This window comes from Artemia sp. Qi Xiang Cuo, chromosome 21 (genome assembly GCF_049724085.1).
Source record: "Artemia sp. Qi Xiang Cuo chromosome 21, ASM4972408v1, whole genome shotgun sequence".
In the NCBI taxonomy this organism is placed as follows: Eukaryota; Metazoa; Arthropoda; class Branchiopoda; order Anostraca; family Artemiidae; genus Artemia; species Artemia sp. Qi Xiang Cuo.
This window is the reverse complement of record NC_142814.1, coordinates 38,759,771-38,786,110: the sequence shown is the minus strand read 5'-3', so window position 1 is coordinate 38,786,110 and position 26,340 is coordinate 38,759,771. Positions and strand designations below refer to the sequence as shown.

Below are 26,340 nucleotides of genomic sequence, written 5' to 3'. Positions count from 1 at the left end.
TGCTAGCCGCTATATGTGTATAAGCTTTTCAAGTGCAAAATGCTTATATAATATTACACTACGAGAAACAGGGCTTTATAATATGTGACAAATTTGCTTTTGGCTTAGTGCTACTTATTTAGTAAGTACAATCCTGGTTACAAAAATACGTTCCCTTTTTGCTAATCTATCGTGTATACAAGTCTATACAAGACGGTTAAGAAAACTGGAGAAGTAAATATGCTATAATTAGCTATCAGGTTTAGTATCTTAGAGCTCATATTAATAAGTCTATGCACGAATAGTTCGAGAAACTGTTTAATTTTTAAGTGTTGCTTAAATAATTATCCTTCAAGGATCTAGCAGTAAATCTTATTCTTTTTTTATCCCTTCAGTCTAAGTTTTTGAGTCGAAACATTTTCTACAGGCAAATTCTCTGTTTCTGTATGGCGTATAGAATAAAGCTATTCATGTTCCTCAGCATAAAGGCTTATCCTCCTTAACTTGAAGCCCGACTTTCAAGTTCTTTTTTCAATTTTTTGACAATAAATGAACTTGGAAGTTCTACTCCCTGAATACGTAGACCGTAAACTCAGTATCAGGTGTATAAGGTTTTATGTCGGAGAGTATCCGTAACCTTAATTTCATATGTCGCAGAGCTTGTGCGTGTTGCGGTCAAGACACGCATGTTCTATTTGTCGTAAGATCTTGTAGTACCCAAGACAGCAAAAAAACCTTTGCTGCCTTTTTTGGGCGGACGAAAGGCACATCTTCATTGAAAATGCCCCTTCCATTGAAAAAAATCAAACAAGCACCCCTCCTCCCCTATTACCCCTTGGACCTATTGTAGGTCTATTCATACCTAAAAACCACGATTTCCCTTTTAGTTGTTCCAAAACTATGAAGTTTATAGGGCCCTATCGATGTTCGTCAGTGTTGCCACAATGAAGGGCGAAACAAAATAAGCAAAACTGATTAGTAAAATCTGACAACACCTTTCGTCCTTAAAAATTCAAATACTAACAATCAGCTGATTCCCAAAAAAACTTAAACTTTCAAATGAAAGCCGCACCTTCTTACGACGTTTCGTGCCGTATTTTTTTCCTGGTTTCTCACCCATTTTTCTTTCTTTCAATTTGGTGCGCTACTACAAAAAACTGAATATGATATTCAATACATATATTATTTATTATTTAAAAAAAAAATCTATTCTCTCCTGCGAGGGCCAGAGAAAATTAATATGTCCGCAAAACAAAAGCTTAGGTTATCTTTCTCTCAACCCCCCAAAAAAATTTTGTAAAGTTTGAATCCAGGATTAGAGTCGTGAGACAAAACGGACTTTACCTATGAAATAACGCATAAAGTTCGTCACCATTTAATGAAACATACTTACTGTATTCAATGAGAAATGGTCATCTGCCTTCAGGCTTCAAGCATAGCAAAGAAAAAGCGAATACTCTCTTTCGAGCATTAGAGAGCCTACCAGCTCTGACTGTAACAGGAGAAAGACTGGCTTTAGCTACCCATTCTGTCATGTGTAAAATATTATTTATTTATTCATATAATTTATTATTGATAATGAATTTTAAAAAAAGCATGTGAAACATTGACTTGGCATTTAAACACTCGCAATACTAAAAATAATAAATTTTTAAAGATAGGGAATAAAACAAATGTTGAAATTAAATCAAAGCATGGTTTTAAGCGACCTACTATAAGTAGGCTGTTGTCACGCATGGAAGACGCCCCCCCTATGAGTAATACAGCACAATTTGTCTTAGCTTAAAATACACAGAGATGGAGGAGAGGTGTACAAGTATTTCATTCACTTTCACACAATCCTATAAATTTTTATATCTGTGTTTTCAGTAAAGCGCAAATTATATCCTAAGCCAAATATAAGGGGGATTGAAGTCAGCAGCAACCCCTCCCCACTTGTGCAGTAATTACGGTTAGATTTTTAATTTAACGTCCTTCGAACAGAAAGGCAAATAAAGCAAAATATTTTTACCGTCGAATACATTTATTTATTGAATTCAGAATTGAATTCCTAATTTTTCGTAGTTTGAGCCAACTCAAACAATAAAATTTCACTTTCACGGTTCTTAGTAATGTAAAATTAGTAACTTCTCTGGTTCAATCCAGTTCCTAGTAAACAGACTACCACTAAAACATACTTAAACGTACTAAATACATACTAAAACATACTAAAAACATATGGATCTAAACATACATCCTGCTACACTAGTTTTTTTAGTGACTAATTTCCTTCTAAGGTTGCTTTCTTCTTCTTCTTACTTTCTATGGGTATATGCTTTGTTTCATTATATATGAAAAAACATATATATCGGACTAAGATGATAAAAAAAAAGCCATTTCATCAAAGATCTTAGATATTTCATCAAAAACTGTCTTATTTACTATGGGTGTACGCTTTTTTTATTACATATAAATATATATATATATATATATATATATATATATATATATATATATATATATATATATATATATATATATATATATATATATATATCGGACTAAGATGATAAAAAAAGCCATTTCATCAAAAATCTTAGATATTTCATCAAAAACTGTCTTATTTACTATGCGTGTACGCTTTTTTTATTACATATAAAAATATATATATATATATATATATATATATATATATATATATATATATATATATATATATATATATATATATATCGGACTAAGATGATAAAAAAAGCCATTTCATCAAAAATCTTAGATATTTCATCAAAAACTGTCTTATTTACTATGGGTGTACGCTTTTTTTATTATATATAAAAAAAAAAATATATATATATATATGTCGGACTAAGATGATAAAAAAAGCCATTTCATCAAAAATCTTAGATATTTCATCAAAAACTGTCTTATTTACTATGGGTGTACGCTTTTTTATTATATATATAATATATTAATATATTATAATATATTAATATTTTTTATAATATATTATAATATAAAAAAATACATATATGTTGGACTAAGATAATAAAAAAGTCATTTCATCAAAGATCTTAGATATTTCATTAAAAACTGTCTTATCTACTATGGATGTACGCTTTTTTTTATTATATATAGAAAAAAATATGTATATCAGACTAAGATGATAAAAAAAGCCATTTCATCAAGGATCTTAGATATTTCATCAAAAACTGTCTTATTTACTATGGGTGTATGCTTTGTTTTATTATATATGAAAAACATATTTGTCGGACTACGGTAACAAAAAAAAGCGATTTCATTAAAAACCTAGGTTTGGATCAATCCACAGAGGGAAATCTTGGAAAGCTGTCATGCTAAGAAAGTCAAACTTAGACGAATGGATCTACAGGCTAAATTTAGCTCACGGAAGATGTCTGAGAACCTAAGGTCAGGCATGTCAATTGGAGAGGACATGGAGGGCAATTACCCGCTAGCATTTTTGTCTCCCCTATTCTAGAGTTTGAAAATACCCTTTTCTGTATTTTCATTGAAAAAAAATAAAAATGTCCCCCCCCCCTAGATTCTGAAAAACACTTTTGCCCCTCCCCTTTACAATTTCGTAAATTAACATCCCTGCCTAAGATACATAAACATATTTAGTTTATGCTGAATTCAAATGTTTAGAATTTGTTAATTTAAAGTTACTCCTCAAAAATTATGTTTATGTTTACAATATTCACATTTATTAACCTTATCATCCAAAAGGATTTTGTCAACATATCATCTTCTATATTTATCTTCATATTTATGTTTATCATCATCTTTATCATATATTATTTTTATCATCTTACTACGGTATATAAATCAAGAAGACTTGTAGAAGGGTATGGGTAAAAATATCCCATTATGTTAAATTGAATTTATAAGAATTTCAGTCGGCATTTCCACTTTGTCTTTAGATGGATGCGGCACAGAAAACTCCTAATGTAATTTTTTCCATTGAATAACTATTATTTTCACTTTTTCTTAATACTACCAAATAGGCCAGGGATTTCATTAGAACTAGAGATTTATACCCCTTTCAAGACTAATTTAGCAGATTTTATCATACCCTTAATGCTATACATAACACATTAGAATTTGATCAAGCCCTTTTTAAAGAGTATGGGCAACTTGTAGGACTGGCGCCTGAGTTAACTAAAAATGAACGACACAATCTAGAATTTGGCATTTTTTCAAGCCTCGTAATAGTATATTTCTCAGAAGCTGAGACCAGACACTTATTACTACACAGTTTTACAAATTGCACTCATTTTGCTCAGTTATTACATTGAAGAAAGGCCAATGAACGCTAAACTCTAGATGGCATTGGTAGCTATTTTGTCGACACTAACACCAGTGTCCACTCGCAAAAGTAATCGATACTCTTTGCCCCCTTACTCAATTGCTGAATTAGCTTGTCTCATTTGGCAAAAAATTCCCTCATTTTTGGGCAATAACGTGAATAAGGTTAATAGCGCTAATATTTCCCAAGTAGAAGAGCATTGTATTTTTTATATTTATCTTCGTATCGAGGCAGGATTGGTCCGAAAGGAGAGTAGGGCACGGTCTCTTGTGATTTCTTATAGTTGAGAAAACAAGAATCTAATGCATGAAAGGAAAGCCTGATCTCTTCTAATTATAGCATAAGCATAACCCCATATTACGACAATTTAGATGGGATTTAGCGCCCATCTAGAATTGTGGCGACCAAAAATCACTGAAAAACTGAATAAATTTAATAAGACTTCCTATGGCTACGTTTTTTAGCAAGCGAATAACTCAGGAATAAAAAGGTTGCATTGAACGTCAAGAGCATCAACACACAAATTTTCTTGGGGGGGGGGGGTATATACTACCATAAGTTTTGTTTCTACCAGAAATTAAGTGCGAGATTTCCTTTTCTCTATTTGATACACTTTTAATATGACAACTTGTTTCCCGAGAGGTTGGGTTTCATCCCCCCCCCTTTGTTCCTACTCTATTGGTGTCAATGTTGAACTTAAAAACTTAATATTTTCTTTAGTTTACTGCTGGTCACTTGTAGCACTTTTGTATCTAAAATTGTGTATTTAAATGTTTTGTATATACAATGAGCCAGATTACAAATTGCTGTTGAGCGACAATCATAATGTAAAACTGAAAAAAAAAATGTGGAATCTCAATTTCTATACTGCCATCTAAGAAAATCTCGATGGGAGAATTAAGACAGCTTCTTCAAAAAATCGAATGGCGATCCTTGTAATTTGTAATTTGGCTCGTCGTTGGTCCGATGGTATCAGTGTTACTCAGCTTTTGTGGCATGCTTTCCATCTACAACCCTTTGATGGTTTTTGTCAAAACATTTGAACTAAAAATTCTCCAAATTCCAGAATGACCATCTCCTGGGGCTAGCCGAAATTCTTATGGAGAGGAAACCGAAGCTGAGTACCGCTGGGCAAATCGGAGTATATTCGCAAAGCGGAATATAGATGGCGTCAAAACGCGCATTTTTTTGAAGATGTAAAAGAACTTGTTTTGTTTTAATGACAGTTGAAAGGATTGGCATCTTTTTCAATCTCAGAAAATGATATTGCTCTTTTAACCTATCTAAGTGGAAACTTTTTTATTTATAATGTTATTACATTCATTAATAAAGCTATTCTGAGGTTATTTTTAATGATCAAACCTTAAAAACTTAATTCGATAATATTTCTATGTCTGTGCTTTATTTATATTACCTCATTATTTTTACTTTTTCAGCACTGCTAAAGCAGAAATTAGTATATTTTAAACTACTCGAGTCTAGCTCTATCAAATATAAAAGATGTGTTTTTCAAAATAGTTTTACTTATAATTTATACCAAGTTACATAATTAGCAATTTCATATTTTACTATTACAATTTATAATTAATTATACATTTTATTATGATTTAATACACAACAACTTACAATTTTATTTACGAATTAAAGTTTAATTTATAAATGAAGTAGTATCATTATAGTTCTCTAAACGTATGCCATTCCAACTCAAATTGGTTTGTTCCAGTTTTCAAACACTTTTATATTTTAATATTGAATTCTGAATTGACTTTAAACTTTGCACATTCTTGACGAAATTCTTTAGTAGAAAGCATTAACATCCTAAATAACATTTTTATTTTTTTTCGGTCAGTTTGCTGGATCAGATCCAAAACGTCAAATAGCAGCTTCTGTTATATCTTGAGTATAGTCCCTTCCAGTACAACTAAGATTAAATTAAGTAAAAATATGCAAAAATTTGACCCAAGCAGGGGCCTAAAATTTTTTTCCATACCCAAAACACGTTTTCCATAAACATCTTACCACATTTCGCATACCCAAAAAAATTATACCCAAAGACAAAGACATTAGTTTTTTAAGTTTCTCTACGTCAGACATATCAAGATATCGAATGCAATATATCAAAGATAGTAATGTTCAAGCTTTAACACTTTTCTTTGTGTTTGTAAATTTTTTTAGTATTTTTTTTTTAATTTTCATGCAAAATGCCTTTTTGGTATTTTCATTGAGAATACAAACGAACGACAAATTTGATCATCTTGATTTTGAAACATAAATTCCCCCCCTCCTACCCCTCTCATAAATGTTAATGAATTGACGCCACTATTTCCATTTGTACGCTTTGTATAGATGTGCCATTTGGCAAATGAATGGCAATAGTTCATAATTGTGTTTTTGAGCAAAAATTACGCACATTTGTTCATTTTCAGCAACTATCAAAAAGAAAAAAAGTTGCAAATCCTTTTTAAGCTTGGTTTAAACCTTTTACTTTTGCTCAACTTCATTTTTATTTATTTCGATTTTTTTTCTTCTTTTTTACAATAATTTGTACGTTATATAAGTGAGAGCCGAGCTTAACTTTTACATTTCCGAATGTACTTTCAAATTAAATTGTCTTATTTTGAGCCGATGAGAATATTGTAATTATGTTTGCATAAACTTTTATGAAACATACTGTAGATAAAAGTTATTAAAGTTTTGAAATTATTTGTATTTATTTCTTAAATTGGATCTAGAAATAGGGAATGAATAAATCTGTCAAAGCTGTCCCTCATTCTTTTTATAACAGAAAATTTCAATATTTAGATCATAGAAAAAGCAGTATTCTGCTAAGGAGTTATAGAAAAAATTATCGAAGGTATACTACATTCTTTAGAGCCAACATTTCTTTCCTTATACACAAAGGGCATCGATAAAGAAGACTTAGCAAGTACCATCCCCAGTAGCGCTTTTTTTTACATGGCCAAGGGTAGCAGCCGCCGAAGTTGTTATTCACTCTTTTACGTTAGGAAGGGTCACTTGTAGAAAAAATGTTATAGTCTGTTACATATTTAATAGAAGCTACCATAGGGGCATGTATTGTCATGACCAACGAAATCAATCACCCAAGTTGTCACCCACCCTTTCTCATAGAACAGATGATTTTCTTTATAAAGAAAAAGTTACAGTCTATTACATATTTATAAAAAAAAGTAAAGAAGTTGTAGTACATTCTTGAGAATCACAATTCCTTTTTTTTTTCGCAAGAGACATCGCCAAAGAAAGGTTCAGCAGGCACCATCCCCCGGTGGTGGAAGTTTTATCATGGCTAACGTAAGCAATCACCAAAGTCATCATTCACTCTTTTTTATTTAACTATTATTTTTCTTTTCTACAAAAACAGTAGATACTGTCCGTTTACAGCTTTATATTAAAAAATGAAGAAGTTGTAGTACATTCATGAGAATCACAATTTCTCTCTATATCCACAAGGAACATAGCCAAAGAAAGGTTCAGCAGGTACCATCCCCTCATGGAAGCAGCCACCGGAGTTGTCATTCAATTTTTTCTTCTAGGAAGAGTTAGTTTTCTATTGTAAAAACAAAAAGGTTATAGTTTGTTAAAAATTTGAAAAAAAAATGAAAAGAAGCACCCGCGCCCCCCCTCTGTGATGCAGCTATTGCCAATACCAACAAAAGAAACAATCGGAGTTTTAGATCTCTTTATGTGTAGAAAACTGGTGAGCTGTATTACAGAAATAGTTATGATTATACATATTTGTTTATTTTATTTGTACATATTTGTCAATTTAATTTGAATTAAATACATATTTGCTTACTTAATTTATGCATATTTTTTATTCAATTTTGATTATGTAAATATTTGTTTATTTGATTTATACTTATTCGTTAATTAAATTTATACTTGTTTGTTTATTTCAGTTTAATTATTTACATATGTGTTTATTTCATTTTATTTATATAGATATCTGTTCATTTTTATATCACAAACAAAGAAAAGGTGATTGTTTTCTTTAAAAAAAAACGTTTATTTGTACGATAAGGGCTTTGATGCCGAGCCATCTATCTCTGTAAATCTTCAGATCATTACCATTTTTCCTATATTTTTCGTTTCATTCCTCTCTTTTTTTTTGATTTTCCAAACCACAGAAATCTGGACCTACTTCCCTTGCACGTTCCTGTATAATTGCTGCCCTCGTAAAAAAAAAAAAAAAAAATGGGAGCTGGAGCATTTTTCCAGGACACAAGAATCTAAAATGTGCGTTTTTAGGTCACAGTTTACATTTGACAGGAAGGAAAGTCCATTAGACAAATCTTGGATGGATTTACCACAACCTCCACCTTGTTAAGCATAGGTTTGACAAATACTATTTTTTCTGACAATAAAATTTGGTTATAAGTAAACAAAATTAGCTTTATCGACTGATACTATCAAAAGCATGGTATTTTTTAAAATTACTAGGATATAAATAGGATGATGGAGAGCTAGTATGAATTTCTTCGTGCTCCCCCCCCCCTCCCTGCAATATCATGCGAATGAAGGTGCCACGTTACAGCATTAGCTTTGAATTTTTAAAGCAGGATTGCAACTCCGCTAAAATTAGACTGATTATCGGCGAAAAGCGAAAGACTGAACATCGTCAATCTTATAGGCGAAAAAGTATCATGAGACGATAGAAATAGAGAATTCCTAAAAAAATACTCACTGAATGCGCATGTTACGAACCGTTGTAGCAGTGTATTTATTACAGAATATCAGTACTAATATTTAGTAATCATTTAGTCATTAATAATTTGATCATTGCTTTATCAATTTATTCTTAATTTAGTCATTTAAGTTAAATTTAATTATTTAATTCAGTCATTATCTTAATCATTTAGTAAATTTAATCCTTACGTTCGTTGTCTAAGGTTTAAATTCCCTGTAAAACCTACGATTTTGGGACAATCGTACAATTTTAATTTGCACCAAAACTCCGGGATAGTTAAAGCCCTGTCTTCATTGTGGCTTTTTCAGGCGAAGTCGGTCGAGTAAAAACAATTTTGTTCATTGAAAAACAGAGTTTTCTGAAAAAAAAAAGCCATTTCAAATGCACCTGATTCACCTTTTTGAGCCTTAAAAAGTAATAATGGAGACTAAGGCTGCCTGAAAAAGTAAAAAACCATGGGTGCTTTTACCTGAAAAAGCCATAATGAAGACACGGCCTAAATCATTGGATTCAGGTTGCTTTTGATCAGGCCAGAAATATTTCATGTGTAAGGTAAGCCTATGGTGAAGAATTGCAAATATCCCTATGCAACCTTAAACAGTTCAATAAAATACTTGAAAAATGTAGTGGTACACTCAGCTAATTATTTATATGTTGCTTTTGATCAGGCCAGGAATATTTCATGTGTAAGGTAAGCCTATGGTGAAGAATTGCAAATATCCCTATGTAACCTTAAACAGTTCAATAAAATACTTGAATATGTAATGGTACACTCAGCTAATTATTTATATGTTGCTTATGATCAGGCTAGGAATATTTCCTGTGTAAGGTAAGCCTTTGGTGAAAAATTGCAACTATCCCTATGCAACCTTAAACAGTTCAATACAAATTTATTCATGGAGATTTTTGGTAAATACCTACAGTTTCACATAATTTAGCTACTATGAAAGTGAAAGCTTTTTCCTTTTATGCTTTTATCTTCTTTATGCTTTTGCCAAAATCAATAATTTCTTCTGAGGAAATTACATTTCGAGAACTGTGGACTTGTGGTCCAAAACAATAAGGCTCATGTACACGAGTTGAAGCTCTCATAGTTTTTTTTTCAGAAGTTTTCATTCAAATTTGATATTGAAATCGATATTAATACGGCGAAATCTTCACGGAAGAAGGGCAATACACGAGTTGAAGCTCTCATAGTTGTTTTTCAGATGGTTTCATTCGACTTCGATATTGAAATCGATATTAATACGGCGAAATTCACGGAAGAAGTGCAATACAAGAGTTAAAGCTCTCAAGTTTTTTTTCAGAAGATTTCATTCAAATTCGATGTTGAAATCGATATTAATACGGCAAAACTTTCACGGAAGAAGGGCAATACACGAGTTAAAGCTCTCATACTTTTTTTTCAGGTTTCATTCAAATTCGATATTGAAATCGATATTAATACGGCGAAATTCACGGATGAAGAGCAATACACGAGTTAAAGCTCTCAAGTTTTTTTTTTTTTTAGAATATTTCATTCAAATTCGATGTTGAAATAGATGTTAATACGGCAAAATTTTCACGGAAGAAGGGCAATACACGAGTTAAAGCTCTCATACTTTTTTTTTCAGGTTTCATTCAAATTCGATATTGAAATCGATATTAATACGGCAAAATTCACGAAAGAAGAGCAATACACGAGTTAAAGCTCTCAAGTTTCTTTTTCAGAAGATTTCATTGAAATTCGATAATGAAATCGATATTAATGCGGCAAAATTTTCACAGAAGAAGGGCAATGCACAAGTTAAAGCTCTCAAGTTTTTTTTCAAAAGAGTTCATTCAAATTCGATGTTGAAATCGATATTAATACGGCAAAATTTTCACGGAAGAAGGGCAATACACGAGTTAAAGCTCTCTAGTTTTTTTTTCAGAAGATTTCATTCAAATTCAATGTTGAAACTGATATTAATACGGCAAAATTTTCACGGAAGAAGGGCAATACACGAGTTAAAGCTCTCATAGTTGTTTTTTTCAGAAGATTTCATTCGAATTCGATATTAATATGGCGAAATTCACGGAAGAAGGGCAATACAAGAGTTAAAGCTCTCAAGTTTTTTTTCAGAAGATTTCATTCAAATTCGATGTTGAAATCGATATTAATACGGCAAAACTTTCACGGAAGAAGGGCAATACACGAGTTAAAGCTCTCAAGTTTTTTTTCAGAAGATTTCATTCAAATTTGACGTTGAAATCGATATTAATAAGGCAAAATTTTCACGGAAGAAGGGCAACACACGAGTTAAAGCTCTCAAGTTTTTTTTTCAGAAGATTTCATTCAGATTTGATGTTGAAATCGATATTAATACGGCAAAATTTTCACAAAAGAAGGGCAATACACGAGTTAAAGCCGTCGTAGTTTTTCTTTCGGTCTTTTGTAAGTTTTAGACTTCTCCATTTTTTGGCAAAAACTTAGCATGCTAAGTGTATTTTTTATAAGATTAAATATAAAAACAAGTTTTTTCAACTGAAAGTAAAGAGCAACACCCAAACTTAAACCAAACAGAAATTATTACACATATGCGGGGGGTTCCCCCCTCTTCACTACCTCGCTCTTCACGCCAAAATTTGACTTTTTTTTCAAATTCTTTAAGAACAACTCCTGAAACACAAGGGTATTTTAATTTGAACAATAAGAAGCTTTTTTAAAAGTACTAAAAACTCCACTATAATTTGAAATAATTAGCAACAAAGAGAAAACTACACAGAAATATGAACACAAGCTTTACTTTGAATGAATGAGATTTTATTTGGCACATTTTATACAGCTTGTATTTTTCTGTTCTACAAACTCAGGTAGATGGAAATTAATTTTAGGTCAAAAGACCCAACTTTGATCCAAATTGATTATGGTTAAACAACGTAGAATATAAGGCAATATTATTTACAAAGAAATTCAAACTATTCCGAAACTCAATTATCTCAAAATAGGGTTGACTATTTTCAAAAAAATAGAAAAGAAAAAATCCAAAAAAATACCTTTTATTTTAACTTATTTTCTTTTATTTGTCATTTTATTTTAATTTATTTTCATTTAATCTTACTTAATATTTACTAATAAACAATTAACAAAGTAATTAATTGCAATTAATAAATTTATTAAATTATATAAATTAATCTTAATTGATAAATAATATACATATTTATTAATTTATTTAATCTAAAATTTATTAATTATTCCAATTTGAATTCCTAAACTGTTAAAGATTCTACACAATAGTACAAATTGCAGATAATCTTTTATTCAAAGAGTATTGTTAATTAAAATAATAAATCAATTACCATAGAAAATATAGAAATGTGGTCCACTTCTAAGCTTTATCAACTTTTCCTTTTTTTGATTTCTTGTTTGGTGCTGATTTTGCCGCGTTTTCTTGTTCCACTTTCCTCTTTCCTCCAATCTTCCCCTTGGCCGACACAGAGGGTATATGTCTGTCACCCTTTTTAGTATTTTCAGGACACTCTCTAGCAAAATGTCCGTTTTCACTACAAACAAAACAGGTAGTAAATTTATGACCCTTTCCTGTGGAGCACTCTTTCGATTTATGGCCTTCCTTTCCACAACTGAAGCATTTGTTTCGATTTGGATTTTCAGAACAGGCAGAAGCCTTATGTCCAACTTGTTTGCATTTAATACACTTCCCCTTAAACTCTTTTTTAAACTTCTTTTGAGCTGCACCAGTAACTTTAGCTTTACCCTCTTCTTGAACTGGCGTGTTCTTTGTCACTTCATCCTCTCCATTTTCTTCTTCATCTTCTCCACTTTCTTCTTCGTCTTCACCACTTCCTTCCTCGTCCTCCATCTCATCTTCAGCTTCTTCAACTTCGTCTCCTTCTTCATCAGAGCCAAGGTTACTAACTTCTTCATCTTCCTCTCTGTCCATGTCTTCAGAATCGTCTTCTTCTTCTTCCATTTGTCTTTTGTTAGGCTTCAGTTTTGAACCAGGGGTTGCTTCTTGGGGCATTTTCTTATTTGAAGTTTTAGATTTAGCACCTCTAGGAAAAAGAGTCATGTTGCCTAGAAAATTTTTTGGGAATATTACAAAAAAAAACAAAGTGTTCTAACAAAAACATACTTTTATCAAAGGATATCATAACATTAATAACCCAAAAACATTGTCCTTCAAAAAAATATTGTTTACCTCATTAGCATAAAAACAATCATTAAAGCTTAAAAGTTTAACTTATATAGCAATATTAAATATATATAAAGAACAAAAATTGAGCCATCCTGCTTTATTCTCGGTTTTATTCTTATTTTTTTACACCATTTTTGATGCTTGAAGGGAAAAAAACTAATATACATAAACCGAAGAACAAAGGAGAGATTGCTGTCACATGCTTCCATGTTAAAAAGTATACTTTAATTTCATTGATTTGTTTTAGTATTGTATTTCAGAAGCCAATCCAATAATTCAGTAAGTGAATCTCAGGAAGGGAAGCCAAATAACCCTCCCTTTTTTCACCAATTAATGTTCTGTCAAATTTTGAGCCAGTAAAAAAAGAACACAAAATTTTAGTCACAATACTTACAAGTACTCTGCTTCTCTATTTGTAGTTATTTACAAACAACAGCTGTAGTTTATCACGTATAAGCTTCTTATTTTTTTCCATTTTTATATTTCAATTATATTTTTTGTAAAGCATTTTTTATCTTTTTATGTTATTTTCTACTATGCACTTACTCTTTAATACAGGTTTTTTCTCTTCTTTTTTAAAGAGAGAAAAGCTGAAATATTCTGACTTTAATTAGAATATGTGAAAGAAATTTCTCAGCATTTGACTTCTTAATTAGAAGTTTCACCTGAAATCATATTTTTATTTCATCTCAGTTATAAATGCGAAGGCAGGATGGAATAAAAAATTAAAGTTAGGGTAGTACTTATTTGTAAGCCCTTAATAGCTTGGGATTTACTTTTTGCTGTTACTGTTATGAAAAATAAAACACACTGTACAAAATACAAACAGCTTTTAGTAAAGCACAAATGAAACCATAACCTTTATGTAGTTTAAAAAGACAGTAATCCCAGCTTTTGTTTGTGATAATTTCTGCTTGTTTTAAGTTTGACTTAATTTGTTTGTTTTAAGTCTGGCTTATTCTATGACTTTATTTCCACTTTTATTGGTTTATATTTTTCTCTATTCTTCTTTTTTATGTTTTGCCTTTTCAGGGCTTCAAGTACCTTACCCCCCACAAAGATCCACTCACCCCACCCTACCAGAAACCAATAAGGAGCTATACAATATTGAATAACATTAATGAAACAGCTTATAAGTTTTAGCTGTCCATCTTGTATAGATTGTACATATGCTAGGGACAAATGTGAATACCTCACTGTCTGACACTATGGCCTCAGGAACTTGAAGGCTAGGTATATAGCTTCTTGATGGTTTTAAACTGATTTGGTATTTCAGAATTTTCACTCGATAGCATTTTGGCCCTAGTTGATACAAAAAAAAAATTTGCTGTACAAAATGGCAATTTTCTGTGGCATGACGTGTAATTGGTAGGCTATGTAAATAGCTTTTGATAGCTCTAAGTCAATTGGCGATCTCAGAAAATTTCAATTGTGCAGCACAAAATGGCAGTTTCTTGTGGTACGACCTCTTTTCTTAATTAAAGAAGAAATACAAACTTGAGTTTCTGTTAGAGTAAGTCCTTTCCCAATACTCTATAGAAATTTGTAGAATCTAGTCATTCAGGAAAAAAAAACTGTCAAACAAACAAATAAGAATTGTGTTTTTAACCCATTTTCTCACAAAAAATCCAAAACCTTGTAAAAGAGACTTGAAATCTCTCCTTCTTACACAATAAGGCTTAAGACATGTTAGATTTGAAGATTTGCAAAGACTGGGAATAAGTGAAGGCGAAGAGTGATGTTGGGCTAGAAGAAAGTTCATCAAGTGAATATTTTCACTTGGTGAAGTAAAGATGATGGATGCAGCAAAGATGGTAAAAGTGGAATAGCCAAGGAACAACGTTATTTTTTTCACAGTTGAAAAAGTTTGGAAGAATAGGAAGATAAGTCTGTGAACCAAGATTAGAATATTGGAAGCTACAATGATAACCGTAACCAAGTATGATTCTAAAACCTAGGCAATCCAAAAGATGGAGGATTTGTTAGAAGTTATCCAGAGAAAATGTCTACAGATTTTTTGGGTACCTGTCTGACTGAACATATTTCAAACAGTAAGCTGTACAAAAATGTGACTCAATCTTGCTTTCTAGTGCTATAATTAGAAAAAGGTTGGGATGGCTAGGACAAATTTTACAAATAAAGGGTGATAGACTGCCAAAGATTGTCCTTTTCAGCTAGTCATCTAGGGCCAAAAAGAAAGTATATCACAAAGGAAGAATTTAAGGAAAATTAGAATTTCTTAGGAGGGTATAAAGAAGGAGGTTTTGAAGGGAATTGGGATAGAGGAGGAGTGTGCGTAGCTGGGTTGACCTCAGGCAGCTAGGTGCTACATTGAGTTGCTAGTAGACGAGTGCTTATTTAATCAAGAGTCATCAAACTTTTGGAGATGTCTTCCCCCTTCCTAAAAATTATGCAAATTCTTTGATGCTAATAACTTTTGAAGGATAGATAAAATTTAATGAATTTTGCATTCATAGGCTCTGGTTCTGGAATTAAGAGAAAATAAATATTAGATCACATGTTGTATTTAAATTAGCAAAAAATATGCTTAGGTATGTAGAATACTGATAGATAGTACCCAGTAGATATTAACCTGGCCAGCCGAAGGTCCATTATCTTATTACTCTTTCTGAGAGAAATTACTCTTTTGCAAGATCTTTATTCCAAATTACAAGATATAATTGGAAAAGTAGTACCATTCGATTCTCTAGTCATCCCTTTTTTCAAATATGATAAGAGCTATCCAGGCAAACGCATCCAAGCCCCCACCCCCAGTGGGGTCCTACTTAGCCCAAGGTTATACATGAATCTTCGAAAATTCTATTGGTTTGCTTTATTTATTAATACAAATAATATATACAAATAATTGATAAATACAAATAATGGTAGGTGCAATGCCTGTCTTTTACAAGAAAAACACTTACTCCAACAATCCAAAAGAAAATTAAAACAGGAAATGAGGAAAAAAAAAAAAAACAATGAAAAAAAGTACCATACCAGTACACAAACTTAAGCTACTTGACAACCTGCCAGGTAGTAAACTGATGCAGGGTTGGATCTAGGGGGCAAGCACCCTGGACAGCAACACAATCTTAACTTGTAATATTTTTGGCAAAAATTGTAATATCTAAAGTATTGATGGTGCAGCAGGGAACTGCAAAGTCTATATTTGCCCCCCCCCCCCGGGAAAAAATCTAACTCCAGCTCTGAACTGATGTATATGAAAAAGGTGTGCTGACCAGCCATTACTTAATAATTTGAATATATATATAGCATGTTTGGCAATTTTACAACCTCTGAAGGCAGGCTATTCTGAGTCCTGCCTATTTTTTCAGTTTTTTTAATAGAATTTTTTTTATGTAGATGTTGTTGTGTTGTTGGATAATGTCTAAAATAAAAATCTGCCTATACATCATTACTCCCCTTAACAATTCAATAAGCATTAGGTAGACTTGCATGCCTCCTACAAAATTGAAGGGAAGTATTTGAAGCCTGGAGATCTATTGAGAGTTTGGAAGATTAGAAAGATTGCAAACCATCTCTATGTCCTCGCCACTGTATATAAATTTAGACAGTACAATCAAATTCAATAATTTTTTGCTACTACATTCTTGGTGCATACAAACAGCTCCTCCCATTTAATCTACCATCAGCAGTCCAGTGTATATTACCATGGAACACATATTTTGGCAAAAACTTTCCCAAAAAGCTTTGAAACCAACTCGAGACTGTTTGTAATTTCTAAAAACATCTAATAATAAAAACTAATAACCGATTTTATATATGTGTTGGAATTAATGAATTTAAAATTAGATTCTTTAAAAGTTGGTGTTACAAAGGTGAAGCCAAGATTTGTGTTCAAGAAAAATCTGACTTGTCTATGTGCGAAAAAAATCTAATGTCACTTATGTTTCTACTTGTTAAAATTTATCTGGAGCACTTACATCTCGGTCTGGCTTTGTCTAATGGTTGAAATAGGGAATGATTGTACTGTCTAAATTTATATACAGTGGTCCTTCCTCTGCAATTTTCAACTTTATATTCAGCTGTAATATTGTTAAGAATTGTAAATCTCATAAAGGAGTTATAGCCTAAATGAGATCAAACAAGGGATTTATAAAAAAGGGAAACTACAAATGTTAAAGTTCTGAAAGCATCTTTTCAGATACAAAAGGCTAACATTTCTCACAACTTTATAAACAAATGTTTATCAAACTTTAAATAAGAATCAATACATATCTCTACATCCTCTACATATCTCTACATCTTTGAAGATACATTTATGCCAGCACTGATTGTATTTATATGCTTGTATATTATTTACCAATGTATAGTAATATGTTAAAAAATCAGAGAATACAGCACTGGACTTTATAGTCCCTACCAACAGTGGGGATCTCTGTTTCATAGCCCTTAACCAAGGAAGTGCAATGGGCCAGTCATCTGGTGCTTTCGTACATCCTTCCTGTTCCCCTTCCCCAGATTTCATCAGGTACCCATTTAGAGCTGGGTTGACTCTGGCTGAGCATACAGAGTCACACCACTGAACCCCATTCCAACCAAATTACCAGCAACACTACGCAACAAGCAACACGCAGCAAACTACAACCCAGCAACAACCAAATTACCAGCAACCTTTGTCCTCACGGACAAAGGATTTCGAATCTAGCATGCTGTAATATGGGCCCTGATGTTTTTTTTTTATAAATATACTATTCTCTTAGTTCCATATTATCTTAGACTATTGGATGAATTATGTTTGTATGCTTACATGTTCAGTGAAGACTTCTTATTTGATGAAACCTCTTGCTCATGACCAGCTTGGGAGATTGCTTGAAAATTTTCACAAGTCAATTATCCTTCTTTAAGTATTTTGCAATTACAGAATTCTGGTCTTACTATTTAGTAAGGGAATTAATTTTTTTGCAAAATAATTTAATGACAAACATTGGGCAGAGGCAAGTGAAACTTGACATTTTGACATGATTTGACTAGACATTTTAAACTTAGATTTTTACATTTTCTTTTTGACATTAGAAAACATTCTATAGTACAATTTTCAATTGAAGAAGGCAAGTCATTAATATAAATACAAAATCGTATCAGCCCTCAGCAACTGAGGAACCCCACTCAAAACATCAACTGGGAGAGATTTCCTCAAACTACAAATTACCAAGTCCTGGGACATATATCATAAAAAAACATACATTTTGGAAGCACTTGGGAATTAGGTACTTTTTCAAATGCCTTAGGAAAATCAATTTTTACACAATCAAAAGGAACACCCTCATAAGGGAAACACTGAACATTTGAGACAACCCCCAAGAGCTCAGTATTACACAACCTATACTGTAAACACCACCAACAACAAAACATGTTGAGCTAGGCTTCAAAGCTTATGATCATCAAAATTCCTCTGAATGTGCACTGCAATTAGCTTCCTAGAACCCAACTAAATATTAATATAACTAAAATTGGCCAACAATTATTAAAATCTAATCTGGACACTTTTTTTTAAATTGCCTTTAATGATATGATAGATTCATTGAAAGACAAATGATTAATTAATGATATGAAAGACAAATCAATGATATGATAGAGGGGATCACACTGTTTAGCAGAAATATTGTTTAATATTACATTAGAAAACCTATCAATATCCAAGATTTCTCAAAATATTACACACTTCAGATACTGAGAAGGCTAAGAACTCAAAAAGATTATTGAGATTCAGCACTTAACTGAAAATATCCTTATTAGGCAAAATAGATCTAATAGAATTGCCTGTTTCAAATCAACAAAACATGAAGAAAACATTCAGTTGAACATTCTTGCCTTCTCATAGTCATGTTTTGCCTTCACTTGAATTACATGGGGCAAGGTTGGCTTTATTTTTATTAATATAATTCTAAAATACAACAATACTAGATTCACCGAGTTTCAGTTATTACTTTAAATTGCAATATCCAGCAATCAAGGTAAATTTCCCCAAGGTTAGACGTCATCAGGTAAATCATGTCATGGTTTTCCCTTAAGAGTCAAGTTTCTAGGCTTCTCCACCAGAAATCTAGGATTAGGGAAGGGGAATGGGATGCCAATGTAACAGTAGCAATTGTCATAATCGGAAAAAGGGTTGAATGAGAAACCTAATGTTACTATTCTTTTAACAGTATTTGAATATTTTGTGACTGAGAATTTTAACAATACAGAATACAAATAATTTTAAATGCATGAATAGGGGCCTAATCATGGACACACCCTTTAAGCTTGAGCCTGAACTTAAATATGCTGCCCAACTTAAGACATGGAATCTTAAGGTTAGAAAAAAGTATCAAATCATCAAGTATTGATCATCACTTTCATTACCTTGCTGGCAATTGCAATTTGAGGTAAATCATAGCCTAGACAAATTCCATCAAGGATACATTCAATCAAAGGCAAGTGTTGCAAAGCAGAATAATTGAATCTAAATAGGCTATGATGAAGGGTAACTTTTGTCTGAATGTTGAAGTTTTGTCTGAATATGTAGCATTGTTCTATTTAATATGAATATTATGGTTCCTTCCATTATCTACTTTCTAAAATTATATCAAATAAAATTTACTTTTTAATTTTGTTTGTTCTCACTCACGCAAAACTATATTTCATCAAGTAGAGAGTACAGAAAACAAGTTTCAACACAGAACTTATAATATATCACTAAATTCAATGAGTGGAACAATATATTATTAGGACTAGGGTGAACTGGGGTAAGTCTGATCCTTATTTGAGTTTTTTTCAGCTTAATTTACCCTAAAAATGGCTTTGGAATTACTCTCACAATAAAAACCATTTGATGTTGCTCTTGGTCATGCTAGTAATATTCTTCACAACCTAGAAAGTTTGTATGTTGTTTCCATGAGTTACTGAACCAAAGTAACCCATCTTAAGACGGTTGAACTTATTCCAAGTCTGGGGTAAATTCAACACCCCCCAGGTAAATCCTATGTATGCAGAGATAAAAATTATTTCATATTGAGACATGATAGATATTCCCTCAATGTAAAGAAAAACTATACAAGCCAAAAACTCTTGTTAATAGTTTGTATATGTCACACCAGGAAATCAGTTTTCTGCTTACCATGGGGTAACTCTAACAGTGTTGGTTTTACCCTGTACAGAGGAGAATTCTCTGAGATTGGCGTTTTTCAATTTTTATTGTACATATGAAAAATGCACACCAAACTTCAAATAATGGGGAAAAAACTGTATTTTCAATTAGTATCAGAAAAAAGTTGTTTTTTTTTAATTGAAATGAAGTAATTTTTATTTAAAAAAAAGTAATTTCAATAAGTATCAGAGGGAGTTGAGAAAGCAAACTTTTGGTCACTTGCAGACCCTAGTCATATGAATTTTGGTCCCTAGCTGACTATTCATATGACTGGCCAAAGAATCAGCTAGGCTCAGGTAGCAAAGATATTTTATATAAACAATGTTTTTCATCAGGAAAATCAAGCACCTTAGTTTTCATTTAGCTTCTTTTCTTCCTCTTCTTCATGCTCACTTCCAATAGTATAACACATGTCCATTTGAGGAACCATCTGTCGTTTTATTTTTCAGTTTTGGCTTGAGCATGTTCTTTTTTACTTTCTACTTTCTGTTCTCAAGCTTTTTTTTCTGTTTCTCTATTTGTTCAAGCACTCTCAAAGCCTTTACAGATGTGATGACTTCAGCTTCCCAAGCAACTTTCTGCCTACCAGATTTTCTATGTACTGAGGCATCAAGAGAAGGGCAACTTGCTGAGTCTAAGAGAAATTCTCCAAATGATTTCCATGTGTTTGATTTTTTTTTGGACTACCCAACACTGAAATGGTAATCTGATCAATTGCAATATTCACTGTAGTTGTCACTTTTGTTGAATTCTGAGTTGGCTGGATCACACTTTGGAACAGCAGAATCATAAATTCCTGTCGCTTGAAATTATTTTTGAATCAGTGAAGGGGTAAGATAAGTCTCCCAGATCTGACATAAGATTTTCACAAGTCCGTGTTGTGGTAAGATGTGACCTGGGTGTGCTTGATGCCAGTTCATAATCCTTTGCTCACAGGATGCTTTCAGCCCTTTGGAAATAACCCTGTCAAGAGGCTGTAAAGCCTCTTGATGGTCAGCATCAAGGGATGCATGATGCATGGATAGGCAACTAGAGGATGGTAACACTATTTTCTGTAGCAAGCTACACAAGGGCCAAGAATAAATGGAAACCATGGCTGTCAAGAATAAGAAGTGTTTTTTCTTTCACTTGAGGCAGAAAAACATCTCTAAACCAGTTATAGAAGAGGTCTACTATTATCAATCCTTTCTTGGTAGCTAAGCAACATGCATCTGGATGGTCTTTAACAGGTAGATTTTTCCAAGGAAGACTACCAGTGGTGACAGCTTCTCACCTGATGCACATATATTTGAGGAAAGCTCAGAACATTGGTGAATTATGGTGAAAATAGTTAAATGACAGAAAATTGTGTAGATTTTGAGATATCAGAAGGGAGTTGGGACCAAAGGCCCCTGGAACCTGTAGCGTATCCAGGGGGCCAGAGGGGCCCGCCCTTCCCCCCCAAAATTTATTTTCTTGTTCTTTTTTAAATGCCAATATAGTAAATTCCGAAATATTCACGCTTTTAAGTTATTTGCAACACCCATTCCTATTTTCATTTCTTGTTAAATGGCTATCCATTCTTCCGGCAAGCTTATATAGTGGTTAGAAAACTTTATCATCAAACGTGCAATCGCCTCCTGTAATCAAACAAGATGTCAAGAAATTTTTCTCACTATTTAACCCTCGGAGCTATAAGCACTAGCTTCTCTGCGATGAAGGAATAGCGATAAGAAATCAAACAGTTCGTGGTAACGAACTGTAAGTAAGGAGCGACCCGGCTCAATGGTAACTGAAACTCTAGAAAACGGTATTTTGATACAAATAGATACATTAAAAAAATAAGATTATAATTCTGATTTCAAATATACAAGTTTCATCAAGTTTAATCCTACCCATCAAAAGTTACACGCCTGAAAAAAATTGGCTGATTTTCGAAAAAAGGGGGAGACCCCCTAAAAGTTATAAAACCTTAATGAAAATCACACCATCATATTCCGCGTATCAGAGAACCCTACTGTAGAGGTTTCAAGCTCCTATCTGCAAAAATGTGGAATTTTGCATTTTTTGCCAGAAGAAAGATCACGGGTGCGTGTTTATTTGTTTTGTTGTTTTTTTCCCCAGGGGTGATCTTATCGACCCAGTGGTCCTAGAATATCATTGGAGGGCTCATTAGAATGAAAATTAAAAGTTCTAGTGCCCTTTTTAAGTGACAAAAAAAATGGAGGGCAACTAAGCCCCCTCCCACGCTCATTTTTTTCCCAAAGTCACCCGATCAGAATTTTGAGATATCCATTTTGTTCAAAATACTCAAAAGTTTTATAAGTATGTCTTTTAGGATGAATTACTCCCCTGAAGTTCCCGGAGGGAGGGCTGAAAGTTATGAACTTTACCCAATGTTAACATATAGTATTGGTTATTGGGAAGTATACAGACGTTTTCTGGGGAGATTTCTCCTGGTAGTGGGGGGTGGTGATTCGGAGGTTATTTGGGAGGAACTTTCAATGAAGGAAGTTTTCGTGGGGGAAGGGACATTTCTATGAAGGGGACGCCGGACTTCCCAGCATTATTTAAAAAAAGATAAGAAATTAAATATAAAAAAACAAGCTTTTCAACTGCAACAGCAGCAACATCAAAACTTTAAACAAACAGTAAATATTACATATATGATTGGGTTCACCCCCTAGTCAATACCTCGCTCTTTAAGCCAAAGATTTCTTAGTACTTTCATAAGAGCTATTTATTCTAATTAACGGCCTTTGTAATTAAGCGGTCATTTTTAAACAATTGGAACAAAATTCGAACTTTCGCTTAAAGAGCAAGGTATTGACTGGGGGGCGAACCCCCTAATATACCTATTAAAAATATATGAATATAGAAGTTCGTTACGTAAGTTAATTCGTAAGTTACGTATATTTATTACTAATAAAAACGTTCGTAAATAAAATTAAACAAGTTTCGAGAAAGCCATTTAACCAAATAAAAGTAAATTAATATGAAAATTGTGTTTTAATTATTCATGTACGGTGAACCAAGATCGAAACCTGCATTTATTCAAAAACGTTCAAAAATTAAATAAAAAAAGCAAGTTTTTTTAACTGAAAGTAAGGAGCGACATTAAAACTTAAACAGAAATTATTCCGTATATGAAAGGGACTGTCCCCTCCTCAACGCCTCGCTCTTTACGCTAAAGTTTGACTTTCTCACAACTATATTTTTTTTTAAACAATTGAAAACCTTAGCGTAAAGAGCAAGGCGTTGAGGAGGGGACAGCCCCTTTCATATACAGAATAATTTCTGTTCGTTTTAAGTTTTAATTTCGCTCCTTACTTCCAGTTAAAAAAAACTTGTTTTTTTTTATTTAATCAGACTAAAAGGCTATTTTCCATTAAACCGGTGGTATATGTCTTGATTACAAAAATATTTTAAGAGTGACGGTCAATTTTGAGTAACGAACGAAATTGACAAAGTATTAGCCCAGCAAATATCATATTCTAAGAATTGCAATAAACAGCAATGAAAGTGAGAAGTTTACTAATATTCTTACAATAGTGTATAATTAGTGGATTTTGAATCATGCATGTGTCACTTGTAATTAAATGCAATTCCCAATTTAGATTGAAGACGACCAAATCTAAATTTGGAAATCTTCTCGTAAGAATTTTTCTTAGCTATGATCAATTAAAGGAAACAGTAAAAATGATAATTATTTGGGTGGGATCAAACTTTTTTAAAATTAATCTTTTTCTAGAGCCAAAAATGGGATTATTAATAGTTCATTCATTTTATATTCTATTTCTTGGGTAACTATGAGAATGGTTAATGTTGGAATACCTTCATATTCCCGTATTTCCAGAAACAAAAAGTAGAATCCCGCAAAAACGGTAATTTCAGTAGAAAGGCCTCAGAAGGTCCCATTGCTCACCCCTGCTGCCACCTACAACTTTTTTACATAATTTATTCAAGGATTATTGATCGAGTCTAATGGGGTCAATGACCTCTTTTTCCAAGGTCGATTTGTTGTTGTTGTTTTGGCCAAGTGCACGCTCGAGGCGAATGGTAATGTGTCCAGGAATAGGAAACAGTTAGATCACACATGACAGCTGATGTCAAGGTTGATTGATTATCACGACTGGGGAATTAATTTGTTGTTTCTAAGGATAATTATTGATTCAAGAAAGGGGAATTAATTTGTTGTTTCTAAGGGGAATTATTGATTCACGATAGGGGAATTGATTTGTTGTTTCTAAGGGGAATTATTGATTCAAGAAACGGGAATTAATTTGCTGCTTCTATGGGGAAGGTGGGGTAGAGATATATTGACTGCGTAATCGAAGGGAGAGAATTCCCGAGAAATTGATTACATAATCGGTAGAACCCTATCAGGAGCTCGTGATGGGAATCCATTTATGAGCTTAAAATGACGTAATCAACTAAAGCAAATGGATTTCTGAGAAATTGATTACATAATCGGTAAAACCCTATCAGAAGGTCATGACGGGAATCCATTTATGAGCATAGAATGACGTAATCAACTAGGACAAATGGATTTCTGAGAAATTGATTACATAATCGGTAGAATCCTATCAGAAGGTCATGACGGGAATCCATTTATGGACATAGAATGACGTAATCGACTAAGACAATTGGGTTTCTGAGAAATTGATTACATAATCGGTAGAACCCTATCAGGACGTCCTGACGGGACTCCGTTTATGGGCATAGAATGACGTAATCACCTATACAGTTTTTTGGTTACCTCGACACCAAGAATTACATTTCAAAGACACTTTCAGAGCCAGTTACTTTCTCTATTTCATTTCTGAGCCCCTTTTCGAACTTGTACTGCATATCTATTTCACCCACCAATATACTTTACAGCTTTTTTGGATGCCTAAACACCAACCAAAATGTTTCATACACCATTTCTGAGGAAATCACTTTCTTGATGTTCCCTCTTAAACCCATTTTCCAACTTGAAGTACTTATGTTTTTCATCCAAAAGTAAACTGTACAGCGTTTTTGATAACTCGAAAAAAACAAATACTTTTAAAATATCCTTTCAGAGAACCTTACTTTCTTATCGCTCCTCCGAAACCCATTTCCACTCGAATTACTTATATCTGTCATCCACAACGATACATTATAACTTTTAGGACATATCAACACCAAGAACTAATTTTCAAAGACAATTTCAGAGCAATTTAATTTCTTAATTTTCCTCCTAAACCCATTTTCCAACTTTAAGTACTTATCTTTTTCACCCTCAACTATACTTACAGCTTTTTGGATACCTCAACACCAAGAAATACTTTTCAAAGACCATTTCAGAGCAAGTTACTTTCTTAATGTCCCTCCTAAACCCATTAACAACTTGAAGTACTTATCTTTTTCACCCACAACTATACTTTACAGCTTTTTTGGATACCTCAACACCAAGAAATACTTTTCAAAGACCATTTCAGAGCAAGTTACTTTCTTAATGTCCCTCCTAAACCCATTTTCCAACTTGAAGTACTTATCCTTTTCACCCACAACTATACTTTACAGCTTTTTGGATACCTCAACACCAAGAAATACTTTTCAAAGACCATTTCAGAGCAAGTTACTTTCTTAATGTCCCTCCTAAACCCATTTTCCAACTTGAAGTACTTATCTTTTTCACCCACAACTATACTTTACAGCTTTTTGGACACCTCATCACCAAGAAACACTTTTCAAAGACCATTTCAGAGCAAGTTACTTTCTTAATGTCCCTCCTAAACCCATTTCCAACTTGAAGTACTTATCTTTTTCACCCAAAACTATACATTAGAGATTGTTGGATATCTCAACACAAAGAAATACTTTAAAATGGCAAATTGAGATCAAGTTAATTTCTCAATATCACTCATAAACCCATTTTCTAACATGAAGTACTTATCTTTTTCACCCACAACTATACTTTACAGCTTTTTGGATACTTCAACACCAAGAAATACTTTTCAAAGACCATTTGAGAGCAAGTTACTTTCTTAATGTCCCTCATAAACCCATTTTCTAACTT

At 32.7% G+C, this 26,340-nt stretch overlaps 1 protein-coding gene across 1 annotated transcript in view; it reads right to left on the bottom strand.

The window, feature by feature from the left end:
* Nucleotides 1-12,252: 12,252 nt before the first annotated feature.
* LOC148939519 (uncharacterized) overlaps nt 12,253-26,340 on the bottom strand; it is a 39,791-nt gene continuing 25,703 nt past the window's right edge. Inside the window, exon 3 of the mRNA XM_089106673.1 lies at nt 12,253-13,044. Within this exon, the coding sequence (XP_088962799.1) occupies nt 12,338-13,039 (702 nt within the window). The 5' untranslated portion in view covers nt 13,040-13,044 and the 3' untranslated portion in view covers nt 12,253-12,337. The remainder of the gene's footprint in view (nt 13,045-26,340) is intronic.